At 45.4% G+C, this 23161-nt stretch overlaps 1 protein-coding gene across 1 annotated transcript; it reads left to right on the forward strand.

Moving 5' to 3' along the window:
* The first annotated feature begins 1894 nt into the window (after nt 1–1894).
* Nucleotides 1895–22820, forward strand: LOC129712788 (UDP-glucuronosyltransferase 2C1-like). Its single transcript, XM_055661524.1, has 3 exons — nt 1895–2114; nt 11805–13417; nt 22536–22820. Exons 2-3 carry the CDS (start codon nt 11831–11833, stop codon nt 22803–22805), a joined length of 1857 nt encoding a protein of 618 aa, XP_055517499.1. The 5' UTR covers nt 1895–2114; nt 11805–11830; the 3' UTR covers nt 22806–22820.
* The last annotated feature ends 341 nt before the right edge of the window (nt 22821–23161 follow it).

Here is a 23161-nt window from a genome sequence, read left to right on the forward strand (position 1 = left end):
ATTCCCCTGACAATTGAATCCCCTATTACTATTGCCCTTCCACTCTTTTTCTCCCCCTCATGTGCCGCAGAGCCACCCATGGTGCCATGAACTTGGCTGCTGCTGCATTCCCCTGATGAGCAATCTCCCTCAACAGTTTCCAAAATGGTATACCTGTTTAGGAGGGAGATGACTGCAGGGGACTCCTGCACTACCTGCCTACTGCTTTGCTGACTATTGGCCACCCGTTCCCCTTCTGTCCTCTTACCTTTTACCTGCGGTGTGACCAACTCACTGTACGTGCTGTCCACGACTTTCTCAGCGTCGTGGATGCTCCAGTATGAATCCAACCGCAGCTCCAATCGTTCAATGCGGTCTGCCAGGAGCTGCAGCTGTACACACTTCCTGCAAACATAGTCACCAGGGACACCAACCATATCCCTGATCTCCCACATGTTGCAGGCTGAGCAAACCACGGGGCCAATCTCCACCGACATATCCTACCCCCAATTTAACTATATTAAATATTAAAATACACAAAACTTTATCTGTTAAACTTTACTAATAAATACTGTACCCTTAACTCCCAGAATCCTTACCTCCCAGAATCCTTATCTCCCAGAATCCTTAGCCTAAAGGCAAAAATGTAAAAATGTAAACCAATTAGAGGCTTCCTCTGAACCAATCAGAGGCTTCCCCCAGACTCCTTCTCTGGAACGTTGGCGATTTGGTCGCAGGTACTCCTCCCCTCTCACCAACGGCTCCCTGGGCCTCTCAACTCAACCTTTATAAACTCAAATAATTTATATATCCAAATCATTTATATATTCACAAACAGTAAAGGTCCCAGCACTGAGACGGTATGTCAAGGAGGACTCTCTCTAACTTCTACAGGTGCAAAATAGAGAGCATGCTGAACGGCTGTATTGTGAGTTGGTTCCGGAACTTGAGCGCCCAGGAGCGGAAAAGACTACAAAAAGTGGTAAACACTGCCCAGTCCATCATCGTCTCTGACCTCCCTACCATCGAGGGGATCTATCGCAATCGCTGCCTCAAAAAGGCTGGCAGCATCATCAAGGACCCACACCACCCTGGCCACACACTCATCTCCCCGCTACCTTGAGATAGAAGATACAGGAGCCTGAATACTGCAATGTCCAGGTTCAGGAATAGCTATCCCCACAGGAATAGGTTCAGGAATATTTCCCCACAGCCATCAGGCTATTAAACTCAACTCAAACAAAACTCTGAACATTAATAGCCTATTATCTGTTTTATTTATTCATATGTGTATATATTTATATAATGGTATATGGACACACTGATCTGTTCTGTATTCATGCCTACTATATTCTGTTGTGCTGAAGCAAAGCAAGAATTTCATTGTCCTATCTGATACACATGACAATAAACTCTTGAATCTTGAACCCTGTGGAACAACATCACAGTGCCTCAGTCAAAACAAAATCTCATCCACCACTACTCTCTACTATCTACTGCCAAGCAACTTTTGAATGTAAAGCCCATGCAACCTCTGGATTGTTATAAAATCCATCTGGTTCATTGATATTTTTATTAAGGAAATGTAAAAATCGCTTGATCAGTTTGTATTCCTGGAAGTCTAGGGTAACAGAGTCAGGAGGCTGAATTTGTCCTTGTCAACACAAAAATATTGCCAACCAAACATGTAGCTCGGAATGAAAAATAACCGCATCAAAGCAAACTTTACACAACCAAAGCTCTTATTGGACTGTCCCCATCAACTGTAAAGCGTTGATCACTTTCCCGTGATTGAAATCTCAGCGACATTGGAAAGGAAACTTCCATCGCGATTGTATTTACCAAATTAACTTTCATACTTGCGGTTAGTTGTAGATACAGTTTGGGGGCGGGTACATTGGTGTTGTATTTGTCCGGAAGTCTTTTCCCGTGTTACGCGCGGGCAAGTGAGCAAGGTGTGAGGGGGCCGGAGTTTTGTTTTCTTGTGGGGACAGGAAGCGGTCGCAGAGTCAGTGTAGGAGATTGTTTCATTGGTAATTCAGCAGCGGGTGAAGGCACTGCAGCCGCGGGTTCAAGTCCCATCGCAGTCACATCTTTCTGACATTCAAATTACATCGAATTCACAGATACCCAAGGTATGTAAATTGAAAACACTTCCAAATTCTCCACCGTCTCTGTGTTGTAACAATGCATGCTTTCTAGTTACAGTTCCGGCAACGAATAGCAATATTTAATTTTCTTTTTATCCTGAACAAACTTGCCGAGAGCTTATTTTTTTTCAGACTCGATATTATCTAAACACATATATTTTGTATCCTCCATACACACACATTTCTACTCCCCGGATTTCACTCAATAGTCAATAAAATCCAATATTCCATTCCTGGCCCACTTGACTGTGTTTTTACTTTTAAGCTTTAAACTGAAGCCCATGTTTTGTCTGAAGAAGTGTCTCGACCTGTTCCTTCTCTCCAGAGATCTTGCCTGGCCCGCTGAGACACTCCAGCTTTTTGTGTCTATCCCATGTTTTGTTGCGGGCTTCACATACACACTTGGGTTTGTTGCAGTGTTCGCCTGATCTCCGATGAAGAATGAGAGCCGTTTTAACGATCCCGATTAGGGTAATGCTGCTGTAAACTAGCTTCACCGCTAAACCACTTCATCCTACCGTGCTGAGTCCAGGCGCCAGCTCTCACACACCTTCGCATTGGCCACAACGCCACACTCAAGCACAGACTCCAATGTTACAGTTCCCTAATCCCGTACAACCTGTTTCCTTGATATCCGTCCCCTTTGATACCTCAATTTTCACTGCTTACCCTTCCATCATTACTTTTCTCAGTCTAAAGAAGGGTCTCGACCGGAAACGTCCCCCATTCCTTCTCTCCAGAGATGCTGCCCGTCTTGCTGAGTTACTCAAGCATGTTGTGTCTGTCTTCATCGTAAAATCCACAAACAGGGCAGTCCCATTGTTTCTGCCTGCGCCGGCCCCACACATCTCATCAACAAATTCCTCAATTCAGGGGCGGTACGGTGATGCATGCCTTATTTTGCAATGTTACAAAATCTTGAGATTTTAAATATCAAGTCTGCAATTTATCCCATCAGATAAAGCATAAAAATAAGTTTAATTTGACACCCAATTCACTTTCATATCTTTAGTATTAAAACGTGATGGCCATTTTCATACTTAGCATCTTGTTCCCTATTGCTTTTCCATTGACTTAACTTAAAAGTGTGATCGAGAACAGTCAGCAGCCCATAACTTTCTTAAAAATTAAGAGAATGAAAGAAATTTTCAGTTATTATAGATTAAAGCATTCTGAAACAAACATGAAACAATCTTACTTGGATGACCTGAAATTAAAGAATATAATTAGTTAGTTACCTAATTGTAGCTAATTACAAAATTCAATTACTATATCTAAACATCGATCCATTTCTTAAGAAAAGGTTAACATTTTTAAATAGCCTGTGTTCAAATAACATTCACACAAGAATTCACAATATAACATGATTTTTAAATCTCATTGTCACGAATTTATAGGCCAAATGGAAGGAATTTAGTTTAATTCCCGTAAATTAATGGCCATTTTAATCATCTTGCAGTGGGTTTTTGTGAAACGCGATCGATTGGAACGTTGCGGTTTGCGGTGAATTTAAACCCCATATCGGCAGGAAAAACACTGCCGGTTAGTACGGGGCCCAAATCACATTTTCGCAACGTGAAATTTAGGAAAGCCATCCTAAGAAGCAAGTTTATATGTAAAAATATACGACTTACCTTGCTTTGTCCCGTACGCGAGATCCGTTCCGTTGCCTGTATTGACGGCGTTCTAGGTCGCTTTTTACTCCAGTGCTGAAATTGTTCAGCGGTTTTAAAAAAAACAATTCCGAGTACGACAGTCGAAACAATTTTTCAGTATTAGGTAGAAGCCCGAGAAAGTATGGCACACGACCAGTGGCAGAACTGCAGCGCCGCTGAAGGTGAGTTTTGGAACATACCTACCTTACTGCGCCAGAGACCCCGGTTCAATCCTGACAATGGGTGCTGTCTGGACGGATTGTACGTTCTCCCAGTGACCTGCGTGGGTTTCCTCCGGCTGCTGCGGTTTCCTTCTACTCTCCAAAGACGTTCAGGTTTGGAGGTTAATTGGCCTGGTAACATTCTAAATTGTCCTTAATGTGTGTGGGATAGTGTCAGTATGCGGGGATCGCTGGTCGGCATGGACTCGGTGGGCCGAAGGGCCTGTTTCCATGCTCTATCTCTGAACTAAACTAATTTAAACTACCTTGTCCCCCCTTGTCCGATTTACATGTGAGACACCTCAGAGCTCTTCAACACTTTAATAACTTTCAATTCCTAGGTCCCCATTGCCTCAGTATGGACGATCAGTATATTCCACCGTTCCACGGTCTTTCTTGAACAGAAACTAAATCGGTTCTCCTCTACACTCACCTCCACCTTCTGAAATCTGTCCTCACCCTGTTGGCTCCTCTCTCTTTCTTCAAGTCTTATGTTTGGCACGGCTGCACAATGAGATAGCGGTAGAGTTACTGCCTGATAGCGACCAGTGCCACGGGCTAGTAGAAATAGGAGGATATTGCCGATGAATACGTGGCTTGAAAAATGGTGCAAGGGGGTGGGATTCAAATTTCTAGGTCATTGGAACCAGTTCTGGGGGAGGTGGGACCAGTACAAACACGACAGTCTGCACCTGGGCTAGAATGGAACCAATGTCCTTGGGGGAGTGTTTGCTAGTACTGTCGGGGAGGATTTAAACTAATGTGGCAGGGGGATCGGTGCGAGAGGCAGAGGGGTGTAAAATGAGGGTAGAAGCAATAGGTAGCAAGGTGAAAAGTAAAAGTGGCAGGCAGACAAATACAGGGCAAAAATCAAAAAGGGTCACTTTTCAACATAATTGTATAAGGAGTAAGAGTGTTGTAAAAACAAGCCTGGAGGCTTTGTATCTTAATGCAAGGAGCATTCATAATAAGGTGGATGAGTTGAATGTGCAGATAGTTATTAATGAATATGATATCGTTGGGATCACAGAGACATGGCTCCAGGGTGACCAAGGCTGGGAGCTGAACATCCAGGGATATTCAATATTCAGGAGGGAAAGACAGAAAGGAAAAGGAGGCAGGGTAGCGTTGCTGGTTAGAGAGGAGATTAACGCAATAGAAAGGAAGGACATTAGCTTGGAGGATGTGGAATCGATATGGGTAGAGCTGCGAAACACTAAGGGGCAGAAAATGCTAGTGGGAGTTGTGTACAGGCCACCTAACAGTAGTAGTGGAGTTGGGGATGGCATCAAACAGGAAATTAGAAGTGCGTGCAACAAAGGTAAAACAATTATAATGGGTGACTTCAATCTACATATAGTTTGGGTGAATCAAATTGGCAGGGGTGCTGAGGAAGAGAATTTCTTGGAATGTTTGCGGGATAATTTTCTAAACCAACATGTAGAGGAACCAACGAGAGAGCAAGCTATTCTAGGCTGGGTATTGAGTAATGAAGAAGGGTTAGTTAGCAGTCTTGTTGTGCGTGGCCCCTTGGGCAAGAGTGACCATAATATGGTTGAGTTCTTCATTAGGATGGAGAGTGACATTGTTAATTCAGAAACAAGGGTCCTGAACTTAAAGAAAGGTGACTTTGAGGGTATGAGACGTGAATTGGCCAAGATAGACTGGCAAATGATTCTTAAATGGTTGACGGTGGATATGCAATGGAAGGCATTTAAAAACTGCATGGATGAACTACAAAAATTGTTCATCCCAGTTTGGCAAAAGAATAAATCAGGGAAGGTAGTGCATCTGTGGATAACAACGGAAATCAGGGATAGTATCAAAACAAAAGATGATGCGTACAAATTAGCCAGAAAAAGCAGCCTACCAGATGACTGGGAGAAATTCAGAGTCCAGCAGAGGAGGACAAAAGGGAAAGGGAAATTAGGAATTAGGAAAGGGAAAATAGATTATGAAAGAAAACTGGCAGGGAACATAAAAACTGACTGCAAAAGTTTTTATAGATATGTGAAGAGGAAAAGCTTAGTTAAAACAAATGTAGGTCCCTTGCAGTCAGAAACAGGGGAATTGATCATGGGGAAAAAGGACATGGCAGACCAATTGAATAACTACTTTGGTTCTGCCTTCACTAAGGAAAGCATCTATAATCTGCCGGAAATAGCAAGGGGCCGGGGGTTAAATGAGATGGAGGAACTGAGTGAAATCCGGGTTAGTGGTGTTGGGTAAATTGAATGGATTAAAGGCCGATAAATCCCCAGGGCCAGATAAATTGCATCCCAGAGTACTTAAGGAAGTAGCCGCAGAAATAGTGGATGCATTAGTGATAATTTTTCAAAACTCTTTAGATGCTGGAGTAGTTCCTGAGGACTGGAGGGTAGCTAATGTAACCCACTTTTTAAAAAGGGAGGGAGAGAGAAAACGGGGAATTACAGACCAGTTAGTCTAACATCGGTGGTTGGGAAAATTCTGGAGTCAGTTATTAAAGATGGGAAAGCAGCACATTTGGAAAGTGGTGAATTCATTGGACAAATTCAGCATGGATTTATGAAAGGTAAATCATGTCTGACGAATCTTATCAAATTTTTCGAGGATATAACTAGTATGTAACTAGAACCAGTGGATGTGTTATATCTGGACTTTCAGAAGGCTTTCGACAAGGTCCCACATAAGAGATTAGTATACAAACTTAAAGCACACGGTATTGGGGGTTCAGTATTGATGTGGATAGAGAACTGGCTGGCAGACAGGAAGCAAACAGTAGGAGTAAACGGGTCCTTTTCAGAATGGCAGGCAGTGACTAGTGGGGTACCGCAAGGCTCAGTGCTGGGACCCCAGCTATTTACAATATATATATTAATGATCTGAATGAGGGAATTGAATGCAACATCTCCAAGTTTACGGATGACACGAAGCTGGGGGGCAGTGTTAGCTGTGAGGAGGATGCTAGGAGGCTGCAAGGTGACTTGGATAGGTAGGGTGAGTGGGCAAATGTTTGGCAGATGCAGTATAATGTGGATAAATGTGAGGTTATCCACTTTGGTGGCAAAAACAGGAAAGTAGACTATTATTTGAATGGTGGCCGATGAGGAAAAGGGGAGATGCAACGAGACCTGGGTGTCATGGTACACCATTCATTGAAAGTAGGCATGCAGGTAGTGAAGAAAGCAAATGGTATGTTAGCCTTCATAGCAAAAGGATTTGAGTATAGGAGCAGGGAGGTTTTACTGCAGTTGTACAGGGTCTTGGTGAGACCACACCTGGAATATTGCATACAGTTTTGGTCTAATCTGAGGAAAGACATTCTTTCCATAGAGGGAGTACAGAGAAGGTTCACCAGTCTGATTCCTCGGATGGCAGGACTTTCATATGAAGAAAGACTGGGTAGACTTGGCTTGTACACGCTAGAATTTGGAAGATTGAGGGGGGATCTTATAGAAAATTACAAAATTCTTAAGGGGTTGGACAGGCTAGATGTAGGAAGATTATTCCCGAGGTTGGGGAAGTCCAAAACTAGGGGTCACAGTTTAAGTATAAGAGGGAAGTCTTTTAGGACCGAGATGAGAAAATCATTTTTTACACAGTGAGTGGTGAATCTATGGAATTCTCTGCCACAGAAGGTAGTTGAGGCCAGTTCATTGGCTAGATATCAGAGGGAGTTAGATGTGGCCCTTGTGGCTAAAGGGATCAGGGGGTATGGAGAGAAGGCAGCGATGGGATACTGAGTTGGATGATCAGCCATGATCATATCGAATGGCGGTGCAGGCTCGAAGGATCGAATGGCCTACTCCTGCACCTATTTTCTATGTTTCTATGACAGAGACCCGGGCTCAATCCTGACTACGGGTGCTGTTTGTACGTTCTCCCTGTGACCTGGGTTGGTTTCCCCCGCATCCTCTGGTTTCCTCCCACACGTGCAGGTTTGTAGATTCATTGGCTTCTGCAAAGTGTGAATTGACCAGAGTGTGCAGGAGAGCGCTAGTGTACGGCGTGATCACTGGTCGGCGTGGCCTCGGTGGACTGATGGACCTGTTTCCACGCTGTCTCCCTTAAGTCCATTGACACTCGCATGGATTACAGCTGTGCCTGTTATGTCAAACTATCCATGAACCAAGCGTACACTGGCACCATCCCCAACTCTTTCTCCACATTGACGACAGAATCGGGGCTGCCTCCTCCACCCATGCTGAACTCGACATGCTGCCTGTCCCACTGAGTTACTCCAGCATTTTGCATCCATCTTCGGTGTAAACCAGCATCTGCAGTTCCTTCCTAACCCTATTTTCCACAGCAGTTCTCAATCTGTGAACACGTATGTATTTACCGACCAAAAGCCAAGTCAGGGCAGAACACTGTGCTGTAGCTAAATACATTTGAATGTTACAGGTGAGTAATGCAGGTGTGTCCCATTCTCACCCTGAAATGGACAACAATTACAGGACATCCCAAATCAGCAAAGAACCTGTTGGCCATCACAGGTCATTCTGGTGGAAGATCTGTTTCTCTGATCATTCCGCTACGACATTTGCATCTACAAAGTTACAATTTACCATTCCACCATTGCGTGTGACACTGCTCTGTGTGTTGCAAGGTCTTGTTCCTTGAACCAGTAGAACCTGCTGTATCTGTTGTTCCATATTCCTGTTCCAACCTATCCCTCTGGTTGATTGGGTTATTCCTGCTTCCAAATCATGTTTACAAAGGGGGACCGGTGCGGGGGTCGGGGGGGTGGACTTTAGTTTTAGAATACTCTGCCCAGGGAATAACCCTGTGTTTGTTTGTTTGTTGTATATTATGAAGGCGTTGTGCACACGGCAGCCAATCAACAGTCGCTAGTCATTTTCTTTATTTGCACTTTAATTTCAGGTTTTTGCGTACCTTGCGTGTTGTGACTGTTGGCAGACCAATTTCCCTCCGGCGATGAATAACACGTTATTGTATCGTACCGTACATGTTGAGTAGGAAGGGACTGCAGATGCTGGAGGTAGGAACAAAATGTTGGAGTAACTTAGCGGGTCAGGCAGCATTCCTGGAGAAAAAGGATGGGTCACATTTCTGGGCGGAACAAGTCTGAAGAAGAGTTCTAACCCAAAACATCACCTATTCTTTTTCTCCAGAGATACTGCCCAACTCGCTCAGCATTTTATGTCCATCTTTGGTATAAAGAAGGGTTGCGTCCTGAAGCGTTAAGGGCCTGTCCCACCAGCATGCGATTGCATGTGTCTAGCGCGACCAAACATGGTCGCTTGAGGCGTACGGCCTCGCGGGGCCGGTCCCACTTTGTGCGGGGCTGGTCCCGACATCATACTCACCAATGAGCTGGGCAGGAGGCGGGCCGACTGAATTTGGACGTCGCACGGTGTCGGGCGGTGACGTCATTGCGCAACGCCACGCGCTAGTAGTACGCCATCAAGACGCTGCGTATGACGTCAAGACGCTGTGTACGCCCATCAATGCGTTGCGTGCGGCCTCAATGCGGCTGCAGGCCAGCAGTCCGTTGTCGCGCGGGATTTTCGAACAGTGCAAGATTTTTGGAGCCCTGCGCAATGTCGGGACCAGTCCCGCACAACTCCATACGCCTCCGCCGATCAAAGTGGGACCGGCCCCGCGAGGCCGTACGCCTCAAGCGACCACGTTTGGTCGCGCTAGACGCATGCTATCGCATGCTGGTGGGACAGGCCCTTTACCTATTCTTTTTCTCCAGAGATGCTGTCTGACCCGCTGAGTTTCTCCATGTATTTGTGTCGATCTTTATATCTTGAGTCAACTATATTTAAGTTTTTAGACTTTAGCAATACAATGTGGAAACAGGCCCTTCAGCCCACTGAGTCCAGGCTGACCAATGATCCCCTTACACTTGCACTATCCACACATTGCAATTTACAGAAGCCAATTAACCTACAAACCTGCACATTTGGAATGTGGGAGGAAACTGGAGCACCTGGAGCAAACCCACACAATCATGGGGAGAAGGTACAAATTCCGGACAGACAGCACCGGTCATCAGGATTGAACCCAGGTCTCTGGCACTGAGACAGCAACTCTACCGCTGAGTCACCTCACTCTCAGTAATGTTTCTACTGTACTGTAAACCTCCAGTGGAAAAGATCCACTTTTCAACTGATTGAAATGGAGCAAAGCGATTGTTCATTTTTGCGCCTGAGATCAGATCCTCCTCAACATATTGGCCACAGAGATCATCAATGGGTACGTATAAGGCAGATATTTATAGATTATTGATTAGTAAGGGTGCCAGTAGTTATGGGGAATAGGCAATAGACAATAGGTGCAGGAGTAGGCCATTCGGCCCTTCGGGCCAGCACTGCCATTGACTGTGATCATGGCTGATCATCCACAATCAGTACCCCGTTCCTGCCTTCTTCCCATATCTCTTGGTTCTGCTATCTTTAAGCTCTTGAAAGCATCCAGATAATTGGCCTCCACTGCCTTCTGAGGCAGAGAATTCCACGGATTCACACACTCTGGGGGAAAAGGTTTTTCCTCATCTCCGTTCTAAATGGCCAATCCCTCATTCTAAACTGTGGCCCCTGGTACTGGACTGCCCCAACATCGGGAACATGTTTCCTGCCTCTAGCATGTCCAATCCCTTAATAATCTTATATGTTTTCCTCTTTCATCCTTCTAAATTCCAGTGTAAACAAGGCCAGCCGGTCCATTCTTTCAGCATATGACAGTCCCGCCATTCCGGGAATTAACCTTGTGAACCTCTGCTGCACTCCCTCAATAGCAGGAATGTCCTTCCTCAAATTTAGAGACCATAACTGCACAAAATACTCCCGATGTGACTTCACTAGGGCACTAGGTCAAATACAGAATTACCTCTTTGCTCCTATACTAAACAGCTCTTGTTATCAAGGCCAACCTGCTATTAGCTTTCTTCACTGCCTGTTGTTTCTGCATGCGCAATTTGTGATTGATGGACAAAGACACCCAGGATTCATTGTGCTTCCCCTTTTCCTAATGACACCATTCAGATAATAATCTACCTTCCTGTTCCAGCAAGGTGGATAACCTCACATTTATCCACATTAAACTGCATCTGGCACGCATCCGCCCACTCACCCAACCTGTCCAAGTCACCCTGACTCCTCATAGCATCCTCCTCACAGTTCACACTGCCACGCAGCTTTGTGTCACCTGCAAATTTGCTAATGTTATGTTTAATCAATTTAAATCATTGATGTATATTGTAAATAGCTGCAGTCCCAGCGCTGAGCCTTGCGGTGCCCCACTAAGGGACCCGTTTATCCCTACTCTTTGTTTCCTGTCTGCCAACCTATTTTCTATCCAGGTCAGTACCTTATCCCCAATACCATGCTCTTTGGCCCTCAGAGTCCATGCCAACCATCGATCGCATGCTAGTTCTGTATGGTCTCAATTTCCCATCCACTCTCTCCACACTTGAGGCAATATACAGAGGCCAATTAAACTACAACCCTGCATGTGTTTGGGATGTGGGAGGAAACTGGTGGCGGACTAACTCATCGGGTCAGGCAGCATCGATGGTGAACGTGAACAGGTTATGTTTTGGATGTCAACGGGTTATGGGGCGACGGCAGGAGAATGGGGTTGAGAGAGAAAGATAGATTAGCAATGATAGAATGGTGGAGTAGATTTGATGGGCTGAATGGCCTAATTCTGCCCCAATAATTTATGAACATTGAATCTATCCCTGAAGAGATGAGTTACCTCTCTAAGGTGCTCCAGCACTTTGTGTCTTTATTCTCCTTTTGCCAATGTTTGTCACTTACCAACATTTCTGGTCAATTCTACCACAGGATCAGTGTGATCATCTTTCCTCAACATGGGTGGTCTTGGATGGAGAAGCAGATCAAATGTCATATTTATTCTCGGTATCATCTTCGCCCTGTCTTGTCCAATTACCCAAGCAGCTAGAATATTGGTCGTGCCAGTTGATGGAAGTCACTGGATCAATATGAAAATTCTAATGGAAGAGCTGAACCTTCGTGGCCACAACATGACTGTGCTTTGTTACTCCGCAAACTGGTACATCAAAGAGAGACCCGATCTGTATCAAACCATCACAGTTCAAGCACAAGAAAACATTGAAGCAGCTTCAAGGAAAGAAGTGATGGAAACATTTGTGCAAATGTCACTGGACAGGTTACAGAATGGTCACACACTATGGGGCAACATAATGTTACAAATTCGAATGCTTATGTTTAAGTACAATTTCCATAGAATTTATCAAAATTTCAACATTGCGATTTTTGAAAACAAAACCTTGTTGAATCAATTTGAAAATGCAAACTTTGACCTAATACTCACAGATCCTATATTTGGTACTGGGCCAATGCTTGCGTATTATTTAAAAGTGCCGCTGGTGTACAACATACGATGGCAGATCAATGGGGAAGCCCATTTTCTCACTGCCCCGTCACCACTTTCCTACATCCCACTTCCTGGCTCACATCTCACAGACAAAATGGATTTTCTCCAAAGAACAAAAAATGTCATTCACAGTCTCTTTCACCACTTGATTTCTGAATTTATGATGTATCCACTTTATAATGAAATCTGCCATCGGTATCTGGGACCAGACACGGACATCAAGTCGATTCTCCTCAGAGCTGATGTGTGGCTGATGAGGGTGGATTTTGTGTTTGAATTCCCAAGACCCACCATGCCAAACATTGTGTACATCGGAGGCTTCCAGTGTAAACCAGCACAGCCTCTGGCAGCAGAGTTTGAGGAGTTTGCCCAAAGCTCACGGAAACATGGACTTGTTGTAATGTCATTGGGTGCCATTGTCGACTCTTTACCAATGGAGATTACAATGAAAATAGCAGAAGCTTTATCTCAAATCCCCCAGAAGGTTATCTGGAGATATGATGGTGAGACCCCTCCCAATATAGGGAATAATACACTGTTGGCAAAATGGATCCCTCAGAACGACCTGCTGGGTCACCCCAACACACGAGCCTTTGTTTCACACGGAGGCACCAATGGGATTTATGAAGCCATCTACCATGGGGTGCCAGTGGTCGGCATGCCTCTGCTTTTTGACCAGTTTGACAATTTACTCAAGCTCGAATCCCGAGGAACAGCAAAAGTGATCAACATTGCAACGATGCACTCCACAGATCTGTTGCAGGCACTCAACGAGGTGATAAACGACGCATCTTATGGGGACAACATGAAGAGACTCTCCGCTCTTCATCGGGACCAGCCAGAGTCGCCAATGGAGAGAGCCGTTTTCTGGGTTGAGTACGTTGCCCGACACAAAGGAGCAGGGCATTTGCGCTCAGAATCCCACCGACTCCCCTGGTACGCTTACTATTGTGTAGATGTGATGATCTTTCTGTTGTCTGTGTTACTCCTGCTCACTGTGTTGGTGGTTGGAACACTGAAGAAACTTTGTCGTATTGCAATGAAGAAAAAGCAAAAAATTCATTAAGGTTTATCCTTTAGAATTGGGAGAATGTCTTTTAATTTTTTGCAATTACATTTTAGTAAACAATTTTTAATCATAATTTCTCCAACACCCCACCTAACATTTCTCTTGCAACCCATTCCCAATACAGCTATTGTGAATCTTAATAATGTCTATTCAGAAATTATAACAGATATTTACTGAATGTAGTTTCCACTGTCAACCATCTGTACATGAATTAAATGTGACAAAATTGACATGTTTTTGAAATAGTCTTCAAACAAAACCTAAAAAACAGTTCACACGTGTCAAGAACCTGTTTTGATAATTGTTGTTCCCAATTCCCACAATCATACTGTCTATTGGTACACATGTTCACCACATTGTTTCTCAGTTTTAATATGTTTGTTTTCTCCATCATTGGAGTTGCCTTCCATGTCTTGTCATGTTGAAAAATTGTCAGGGTCAGGCAACATATATGGAGAAAAGGAATATGTAACATTTAGGGTCGATAGACGTCTTCAGTCTGAAGAAGGGCCTTGTCCCGAAACGTCACCTGTTCGCTCTCAACTGAGAACTTTTTGTGTCTATCTTCTGACTGAGAGTCAGCGGAGAGGGTACCGAGAGATATGAAAAGGTACATAGAACGAATGAATGAGCGATATGCAAAAAGACAGATCAGTCAGAAACAACAATCAAGGATAGATTGAGCCCACAATGGTCCATTGTTGGCTGTGGGGAATGTGATAATTAATAATGCAAACAGTGAAACTCAGCAGGACGACAGTGAAACTAGTACAAAAACTAGGGTAGGACAGGGACAGAGGGAGGGGATGAAAGGGTTACTTGAAGTTAGAGAAATCAATATTCATACTGCTGGGTTGTCAGCTGCCCAAGCAACATATGACGTTTCCTACTGCTGTGTACATCTTTTAAAAGCACATTAACACTATCCTACACACACATTAGGGACAATTTACATTTATACCAAGCCAAAGTGTGTTTTAGTTTGAAAATGCTTGGTAAATGTGTGTGTTTGGTTTGAAAATGCTTGGTAAAAGTATGTTTTGGTTTGAAAATGCTAGTGTTGCCTTGCCTAATTGAAAAGTTGGTTTGAGAATGCTAAAGTTGCCTTGACTAATTGAAAAGTTGGTTTGAGAATGCTAAAGTTGCCTTGCCATCTATATAATTAAATGTCTCATCTTGACCACTTCCTTTTTGCACTGTATATTGATTTTAGGAAAAACGATACCACGTACGGCTGTGATTATTGGCCATCTTACTGAGAGTCCCCCTCCGCTCATCAGGTAGTGAGGATTTTTCCCATCGATTAAAAATATAAGAGTAATTATTGTTTGAAAAATGTTGAGATTCTCTATCCTGTCAATTACACCATGAAGGTCACGCCCCTTCTGGTGGGAGGGACTATAAAACCTGGAAGTGTGGGTGTGGCTCAGTCTCTGCAAGAAGGGGGAGTGAGAGGTCACGACTCTCTGCCTTTAGTGTCCTTGCATCCTGCTTGAAATGGTATGAAACTGCACTTGAATTTTATGGCCGTGCAACCTGCTTGAAATGGTAGGAAACTGCACTTGAATTTGATGGCCTTGCACCCTGCTTGAAGTGGAAGGAAACTGCACTTGAATTTGGTAGCCTTGCACCCTGCTTGAAGTGGCACTTCAAGGTACAGCCGTGAGTCAACTGCCAGCCCACCAGCCTTGAGTGAGTGAGCTGCCAGCACACCAGGCTTGAATGACTGAGCCGCCAGCCCAAGAATCCATTCGGCCACAACACTCATACTAGTGCTCCAGAAAGCCCCCACCCCCCGCACACTGGCCACCAATATTGGAATTGGTGGAGAGGTGGAATATTCACCCTCCCGTGTGAAGCTGGGAAACAACGGGTCCCACTTAGTCTAGTAACAAATAAAATTAGTTTGTTACAATGAGCAGAAAATATGAAAATACAAGCTGGCAACTCAGAAGGTGGATAAAAATGCTGGAGAAACTCAGCGGGCGAGGCAGCATCTATGGAGTGAAGGAAATAGGCAATGTTTGTGGTCAAAACTGCTCTTCAGACTGATGTGAGGGTGGGGGGAGGGGGGGAAGCAGGAAGAAGAAAGGAAGAGGTGGAGCCAGTGAGCTGAGGGAGAGCTGAGAAGGGGAGGAGAAAGTAGGGACTACCTGAAATTAGAGAAATCAATGTTCATACCACTGGGGTGCAAAGTGCCCAAGTGAAATATGAGGTGCTGCTCCTCCAACTGATGGTGGTCCGCAATCTGGCCATGGAGGAGGCCCAGGACAGAAAGGTTGGATTCAGAATGGGAGGGGGAGTTGAAGTGCGGAGCTGTTCGGCGAAGCGATCGCCAAGCCTACGCTTGGTCTCACCGATGTAGAGCAGCTGACATCTAGAGCAGCAGATGCAATAGATGAGGTTGAAGAAGGTGCAGGTGAACCTCTGCCGCACCTGGAAAGACTGCTTGGGTCCTTGAACGGAGTCCAGGGGGGGAGGTAAAGCGACAAGTGTAGCATTTCCTGAGGTTGCAAGGGAAAGTGCCCAGAGAGCAGGTGGTTCAGGTGGGAAGGGACGAATTGACCAGGTAGTTCCGGAGGGAGCGGTCTCTATGGAAAGCTGACAGGAAAGGAGATGGGAAGATGTTGCAAGTGGATGGATCACGTTGGAGGTGGCGAAAATGTCGGAGAATTATTTGTTGTATGTGACGGCTGGTAGGGTGGAAGTTGAAGACAAGGGGGACTCGGCCCTTGTTGCGAGGTGGGGGACGAGGAGTGAGAACAGAGTCACGGGGTATAGAAGAGACCCTGGTGAGAGCCTCGTCTATAGTAAAAGAGGGGAACCCCCGTTCCCTGAAGAATGAGGACATCTCTGATGCCCTGGTGTGGAACACCTCATCCTTGGTGCAGATGCGGCGTAGATGGAGAAATTGGGAGTAGGGGATGGAGTCCTTACAGGAGGGAAGAAGTGTAGTCCAGATAGCCATGGGAGTCAGTGAGAGTTACTGACCGACATCCAGTATAAACCCACTGACTTCTTTACTTCGGTTTCGTTTCCATTCGGTTATTTGGCTTCCACTGCTTTGCTTCGGCCTCTCATCCTTCAACGCCACGTCCACACACGGTTAAACATGGAACAGTACAGCCCAGGAACAGGCACTTCAGTGCACAATGTCTTTGCAGAACATGTTAACAAAATAACATAATCTCCTCTCCCTTATAAATGAAGCACCATTGAACTATTCACGCACACCAACTTTCCCACAATCTCTGCATATCCATGTGATTATTAAAAAACCTCTTAAATGTTACTATCATAAGAACCACCACCAACACCCACCACCAAAGATCCTAGAGGAGCAAGATAGACCACTCCTTCGAAATCCAATGGACTGGCGTGTAGTACGTGACGGAACGTCACGGCCGCCATTTTTCAATGCGACACGCGACTTCCGGTATGCCACCCGCTGTGATCCAAAGCAAAGATTATAGAGCTCCGCTATAATCTTTGATCCAAAGCAAAGATCCTCGAGTATCTTGTAGCGGGAACAGCCCCCTCCTTTGCGTAGTTTCCCTTGCATTGTATTGCTTTAACACACACTGCACAAAATTAAATTTAACGTATACATATTATATATATTTATATGAATGTGTGTCTGTGGGTGAGAGGCAAGTTAGAGATAGTTAAGTTTATTCTCATGGATCAGAAGCAACTTTGATTTAAATAATCACTATTAATTTATTTGTCTTGTAAGATGATATACATAAACCATAAAGGCAATTATATATATAATTATATAGTAATAATATATATATGCATATATATATTTACACACACATATATATACACATACATATATACACACACATATATACATACATATACACATACATATGCACACATACAAATAAACACATACATATGGATACATTTATATGCATACATACACACATATAAACATATATATACATACATATATACACACATATACATATACATGCATATATACACATACATGCATATATATACACATACATATATATTTATACATATGATTAACATGTAGAGGAACCAACGAGAGAGCAGGCTATTTTAGACTGGGTATTGAGTAATGAGGAAGGGTTAGTTAGCAATCTTGTTGTACGTGCCCCCTTGGGCAAGAGTGACCATAATATGGTTGAGTTCTTCATTAGGCAGGCAGTGACTAGTGGGGTACCGCAAGGCTCAGTGCTGGGACCCCAGCTATTTACAATATATATTAATGATCTGGATGAGGGAATTGAAGGCAATATCTCCGAGTTTGCGGATGACACTAAGCTGGGGGGCAGTGTTAGCTGTGAGGAGGATGCTAGGAGACTGCAAGGTGACTTGGATAGGCTGGGTGAGTGGGCAAATGTTTGGCAGATGCAGTATAATGTGGATAAATGTGAGGTTATCCATTTTGGTGGCAAAAACAGGAAAGCAGACTATTATCTAAATGGCGGCCGACTAGGAAAAGGGGAGATGCAGCGAGACCTGGGTGTCATGGTACACCAGTCATTGAAAGTAGGCATGCAGGTGCAGCAGGCAGTGAAGAAAGCGAATGGTATGTTAGCTTTCATAGCGAAAGGATTTGAGTATAGGAGCAGGGAGTTTCTACTGCAGTTGTACAGTGTCTTGGTGAGACCACACCTGGAGTATTGCGTACAGTTTTGGTCTCCAAATCTGAGGAAGGACATTATTGCCATAGAGGGAGTGCAGAGAAGGTTCACCAGACTGATTCCTGGGATGTCAGGACTGTCTTATGAAGAAAGACTGGATACACTTGGTTTATACTCTCTAGAATTTAGGAGATTGAGTGGGGATCTTATAGAAACTTACAAAATTCTTAAGGGGTTGGACAGACTAGATGCAGGAAGATTGCTCCCGATGTTGGGGAAGTCCAGGACAAGGGGTCACAGCTTAAGGATAAGGGGGAAATCCTTTAAAACCGAGATGAGAAGAACCTTTTTCACACAGAGAGTGGTGAATCTCTGGAACTCTCTGCCGCAGAGGGTAGTCGAGGCCAGTTCATTGGCTATATTAAAGAGGGAGTTAGATGTGGCCCTTGTGGCTAAGGGGATCAGAGGGTATGGAGAGAAGGCAGGTACGGGATACTGAGTTGGATGATCAGCCATGATCATATTGAATGGCGGTGCAGGCTTGAAGGGCCGAATGGCCTACTCCTGCACCTAATTTCTATGTTTCTATGTTTCTATTATTTTCCAACGATCAATAGATTTACGATCAGTTCCTGTGGATTGGAGGATAGCTAATGCTATCCCACTTTTCAAGAAAGGAGCGAGAGAGAAAACGGGGAATTACAGACCAGTTAGCCTGACTTTGGTGGTGTGAAAGATGCTGGGGTCAATTATTAAAGATGTAATAATGGGGCATTTGGATAGCAGTAAAAGGATTAGTCCAAGTCAACATGGATTTATGATTTTACAATGCATTTAAGCCTCTCCCATTTTTATGAGATGAATTCCTGGAATATGTAGGAAGTTTATTGTAACCTAGTGCTACTTGCCTGAACAATGGATGATATATCACTTAAATGCAATTGTTTTCAGTTGTGTGGAGAGACCTGTATATTGAAAATGCGTTTTGCCTCTAATATGTCAATTTACCTTAAATGTAGAAGAGCTTATTAAAATCTTCTTACAAAGACCATTAAGTATTTTCTATCTATCCTCTTTTGGACCCAAGGCATAGCAGAGCTGCCAACTCTCACGAAGAGGTAAGGGAGGGAGAGATGGAAGGGAGGGAGAGAGGGAAGGGAGGGAGATCGCGAAGAGAGGGGGAGAGAGAGAGAGAGAGAGAGAGAGAGAGAGAGAGCGAGAGAGAGAGAGGGAGAGAGAGAGAGAGAGAGGAGAGGAGAGGAGAGAGAGAGAGAGGGGGAGAGAGAGGGGGAGAGGAGGGGGAGAGAGAGAGGGAGAGAGAGGGGGGGAGAGAGGGAGGGGGAGAGAGGTGGGGAGAGGGAGAGAGGGAGAGGGAGAGGGAGGGGAGAGGGAGAAGGGGGGAGGGAGAGGGGGAGAGGGGGGGAGGGGAGAAAGGGGAGAGGGAGAAGGGGAGAAGAGGAAGAGGGAGAGTGGAACGATAGCACATTATAACGTGCAGCCGTCCCATTCCGACCAAAGATTATAGAGCAGAGCTCCACTAGTATCTTTGATTGCGGCCGCCGCCACCGAACCCCCCGACCCACCATTGCACCCAAAGATGATAGAGCAGAGTTATATAATATTTGATTGCACCCTTCTTCACGGCGGGCTTGTGATCTTTGCTTGTGATGTCTTGTATGTATGTGAGTGTTGTTTGCTATGTCCCTATGTTTGAGGAATATAATGGGTAACAGCCGCCCATTCTCAGACTTGAATCCGAGCTCGAAAAATCTCCTGGTCACTGGACCTAATGTGTCCGCGGGCCATATTGTGGAGACCAATCGCTTACAAAACAAAACCAAAAACGTACAGAAGTGTTAAAATTGTCTTTATTATTGTGGTGAGTAAAGAACTATTAAAAATAAGTCTAATAACTTTCTAATGTACCGACAAACCTAGTTTCCCAATGGCCGTTGATGGGAGAACAGAAAATAACATTTTCACGACAGAATATCGACTGAAAATAATAAAAATATTTTCTCACCTTTCTTTTTTATTGGGGAACCTAAAGAATGACAGGTCGGGTCGTTTAGATTTACGATTAGAATACTTGATAGCAGAGCAGTGAGATGGAATTTAGATAAGGACGCCATGACAGTGTGGGGGAAGCCCAATAAATGCCTCGAAAAATGGCGTCGACGATCACACACGTCATACTACGCGTTTTTCGAGGAGTGGTCTATCTTGCTCCTCTAGGATCTTTGCCCACCACTGTCTGTAACAAAACTGCACATCTATACAATTACTAAAACTCTCATATTGTCCTCTTCCGGTTTAGCATTGTTTTATAATTTGTGCAAAAATGGTAACATATCGCTTGGATTGTTTTGCCCCCGTACTCACCGTTCACCTCTGCTCCACGCGCACCAAGTTTTGTTCTGATCGGTGGAATATTACAAAAGTTATGAGGGTTTTAAAATCATGAGATCAGCAGATTGGTCTTCTCGCCTGTCAGTCGGCAGGAAGGTAACGCCCCTTCTGGCACCTGCTGTCAATCACCAGGGCGAGCAGAATAAAGCCCCGGTGGCTGGGCGTGAGTCCAGAAGTCGGGCGCGAGTCAGTCAGTCCAGAAGCCCAGAAGCCGTGAGTGTGAACCGAGTCCAGAGAGTGAGTGAGAGTCGAGTTCAACAGCCGTGAATGAGTGAACTGTGAGCCCAGAAGCCGTGACTGAGTGAACCAGAAGACGTGACTGAGTAAACTGTGAGTCCCAAAGCCACGACTGTGAACTGTGGGTTCAGAAGAGCGAGTGAGTGAACTGTGAGTCCAGAAGCCGCCCTGTGCGCGGAGGCGGCAGAGAGCGAGGAGCCTGCCCGATTGCAATAAACTCGAGATCCAAGGGAAGTCTGAGAGTGGGGGGATTGATGGAGCCAGGCACTGGTGGGGCCGGGCGCTAGTGGGGCTCACCACCCCCACCACACTCCCCTCACAAACCCTCCCAGCAGTAGGCCACGACAGCGCTGCCATCACCGGCCCCTGCCTGAACCTGTCCCCCTCCCCCGGCTACAGAACGCTCCTGCCAGCCCCTACCTGAAGCCTCCCTGTCCCCAGCTACAGGACTAGCCAAAGAATTCATTCAGTCCACAATGTCCATACTAGCCTCTGCAAACCAGTCCCTTCGGCCCACAACACCCATATTAGCAAGATCCCCCCAACTGGCCACCATCTGAAGCCGTCCCCCTCCCCAGCTGCAGGACGCTCTCCCCTCCCCCACCAGCCCCTGACTGCCCCACCTGAAGCCGTGACCTGCCCAGGCTACAGGATGCTACCCCATCGGCCCACGACAGCCCCCACCTGAAGCCGACCCCCTCCCCTGGCTGCAGAACGCAACAAGAGACACAACAATAAAGAATGCACTTATTAAATCTCCTCTTTAACGTTAAAATTGTTGTCATATTTTAAGTTATTCACATTTTAAGCTTTAATAAATCCTTTTCCCACTTGCTGTGCCCATCAGCTGCACCTGCGCAGTAATACCTGCGTGTTCTACGTCACAGTGGGAACCCAATGGAAGGGAATGGCTGCTCCGCTGGAGAAACGCTAAGAGAGGGGGGGGGGGGGGGGGCGGGTGGTGGGTTGAGGGGGGGATGGAGTGAGTGCATGGGAGCGGGGGAATGGCAAGGGGAGGAGAGGGGGTGTGAGGGGAGGAGGGTGGATCAGGGGCGTCACACCGGGGATCCGTCAGCCATGCCCGTGCAGTTGGGAGCTATGCGTGAGTGGTGGAATATTGGAATTGGTGGAGAGATGGAATATTGCGTTAGGGGACCAGGCCTCCCGTGTGAGAATGGAGTCCATCTTCAGTTAAAACAGTTTATAGATTATCTGGTGATTTGTGCATGGGAGCTTGTGTGCGTTCCGCAGACAACCAGACGGTAATAAATAAAACGTGCTTCTTGTCGATGGGGGTAGTGGGAGGAGATAAAATTGTTCATTGTCATCCACCAGGGAATGTGTGTGTGTCCCCATGTTTTAGAAGCGATTTACTATGCCCCGAGCCGTCTGGCCCTGTGGCCGGGGTGGGGGGTGAATCACCCGGTGTGGGTGTCAGAATCCGGGGGATGGAGGTGTGGGGGGTCGTGGACAGGGGAATCACCTTGGTATGGGGGTAGGGGTCCAATGGCGGTGCATCGTGGTTAGTGACTCTGGGTGGGCGGAGGTGATTCTGTCTGTCCCACAATTGCCGACTACTTCAAGTAGCAAAATTTATGACAAACCATTTCTAATTCGTTCCATCCAATTTTTGCAATAGCCCCGCGTGTCTCAACCTGCCCAACCTCTTACCCAGTCCCAAGTGTCTCAACGCGGCTGCCTTCTTAACCAGTCCCAGGTATCTCAACCCGGCGGACTCTGTAATCGAGACCCGTGTATCTCAACCTGGCAGACTCTAATAAAAAAAATTTAAAAGCAAAAAAACACACAATTGGTCTTACCATTGTCTGCATCTAAGAACCTCGGTGGGGAACCAAATCAACTGGAGACGAAGGACCACAGATGTTCCCGGGGGTTTCTACGGGTGTCGGTCTTACAAGATAGAGCTCAGTTGTCTCCCTTCCAATCCCAGTAACATCTGTAACCTCTTGCACTTTCAGCTGTTGATGGTGTCCCAGCGAGGCCTGCCAAAAAAGACCAATGTAAAGAGGTTACTTAAACAAACAGGTTCACTTCTTAATAAACAGACAACTCACAACACGGTTTGGTAGATCAATTCAAAATTTTACTAATTATCAGCAGGTGGAAGTGGCAAGGATAACCCCAGCTAATGGAGCAACACAGACCTTTGGCTGTCCTCTCTCCACTTCCCTGAACACAGAATTACATGGTATTATATACTATTATTTTGTCACCTAAGCACATTCTAAAGACATTAGTCATGGTCAGAGGTACAGAGCATACACATTACTACAGGGTGTGTCTGGGTTTGTCTCATCAATCATCAGTCGCATCAAAGGAATCTTGTCACGTGGTTCAAGGCACTTACAAATCAAAGGCATTGGATATTGGTACAAGGCACTTGCATATCAAAGTCATCAGTCACTGCATACCTCTCAAAGGCATC

Source organism: Leucoraja erinacea, chromosome 33 (genome assembly GCF_028641065.1).
Source record: "Leucoraja erinacea ecotype New England chromosome 33, Leri_hhj_1, whole genome shotgun sequence".
NCBI classification, from domain to species: domain Eukaryota; kingdom Metazoa; phylum Chordata; class Chondrichthyes; order Rajiformes; family Rajidae; genus Leucoraja; species Leucoraja erinaceus.

Bases quoted from the DNA above. Each gene is read 5' to 3' on its own strand.
- LOC129712788 (XM_055661524.1), top strand. From the start codon at position 11,831: ATGGGTGGTCTTGGATGGAGAAGCAGATCAAATGTCATATTTATTCTC. The intron at 13,418-22,535 runs ATGAAGAAAAAG...AATTGGTCTTAC, and splicing joins AGAAACTTTGTCGTATTGCA to CATTGTCTGCATCTAAGAAC.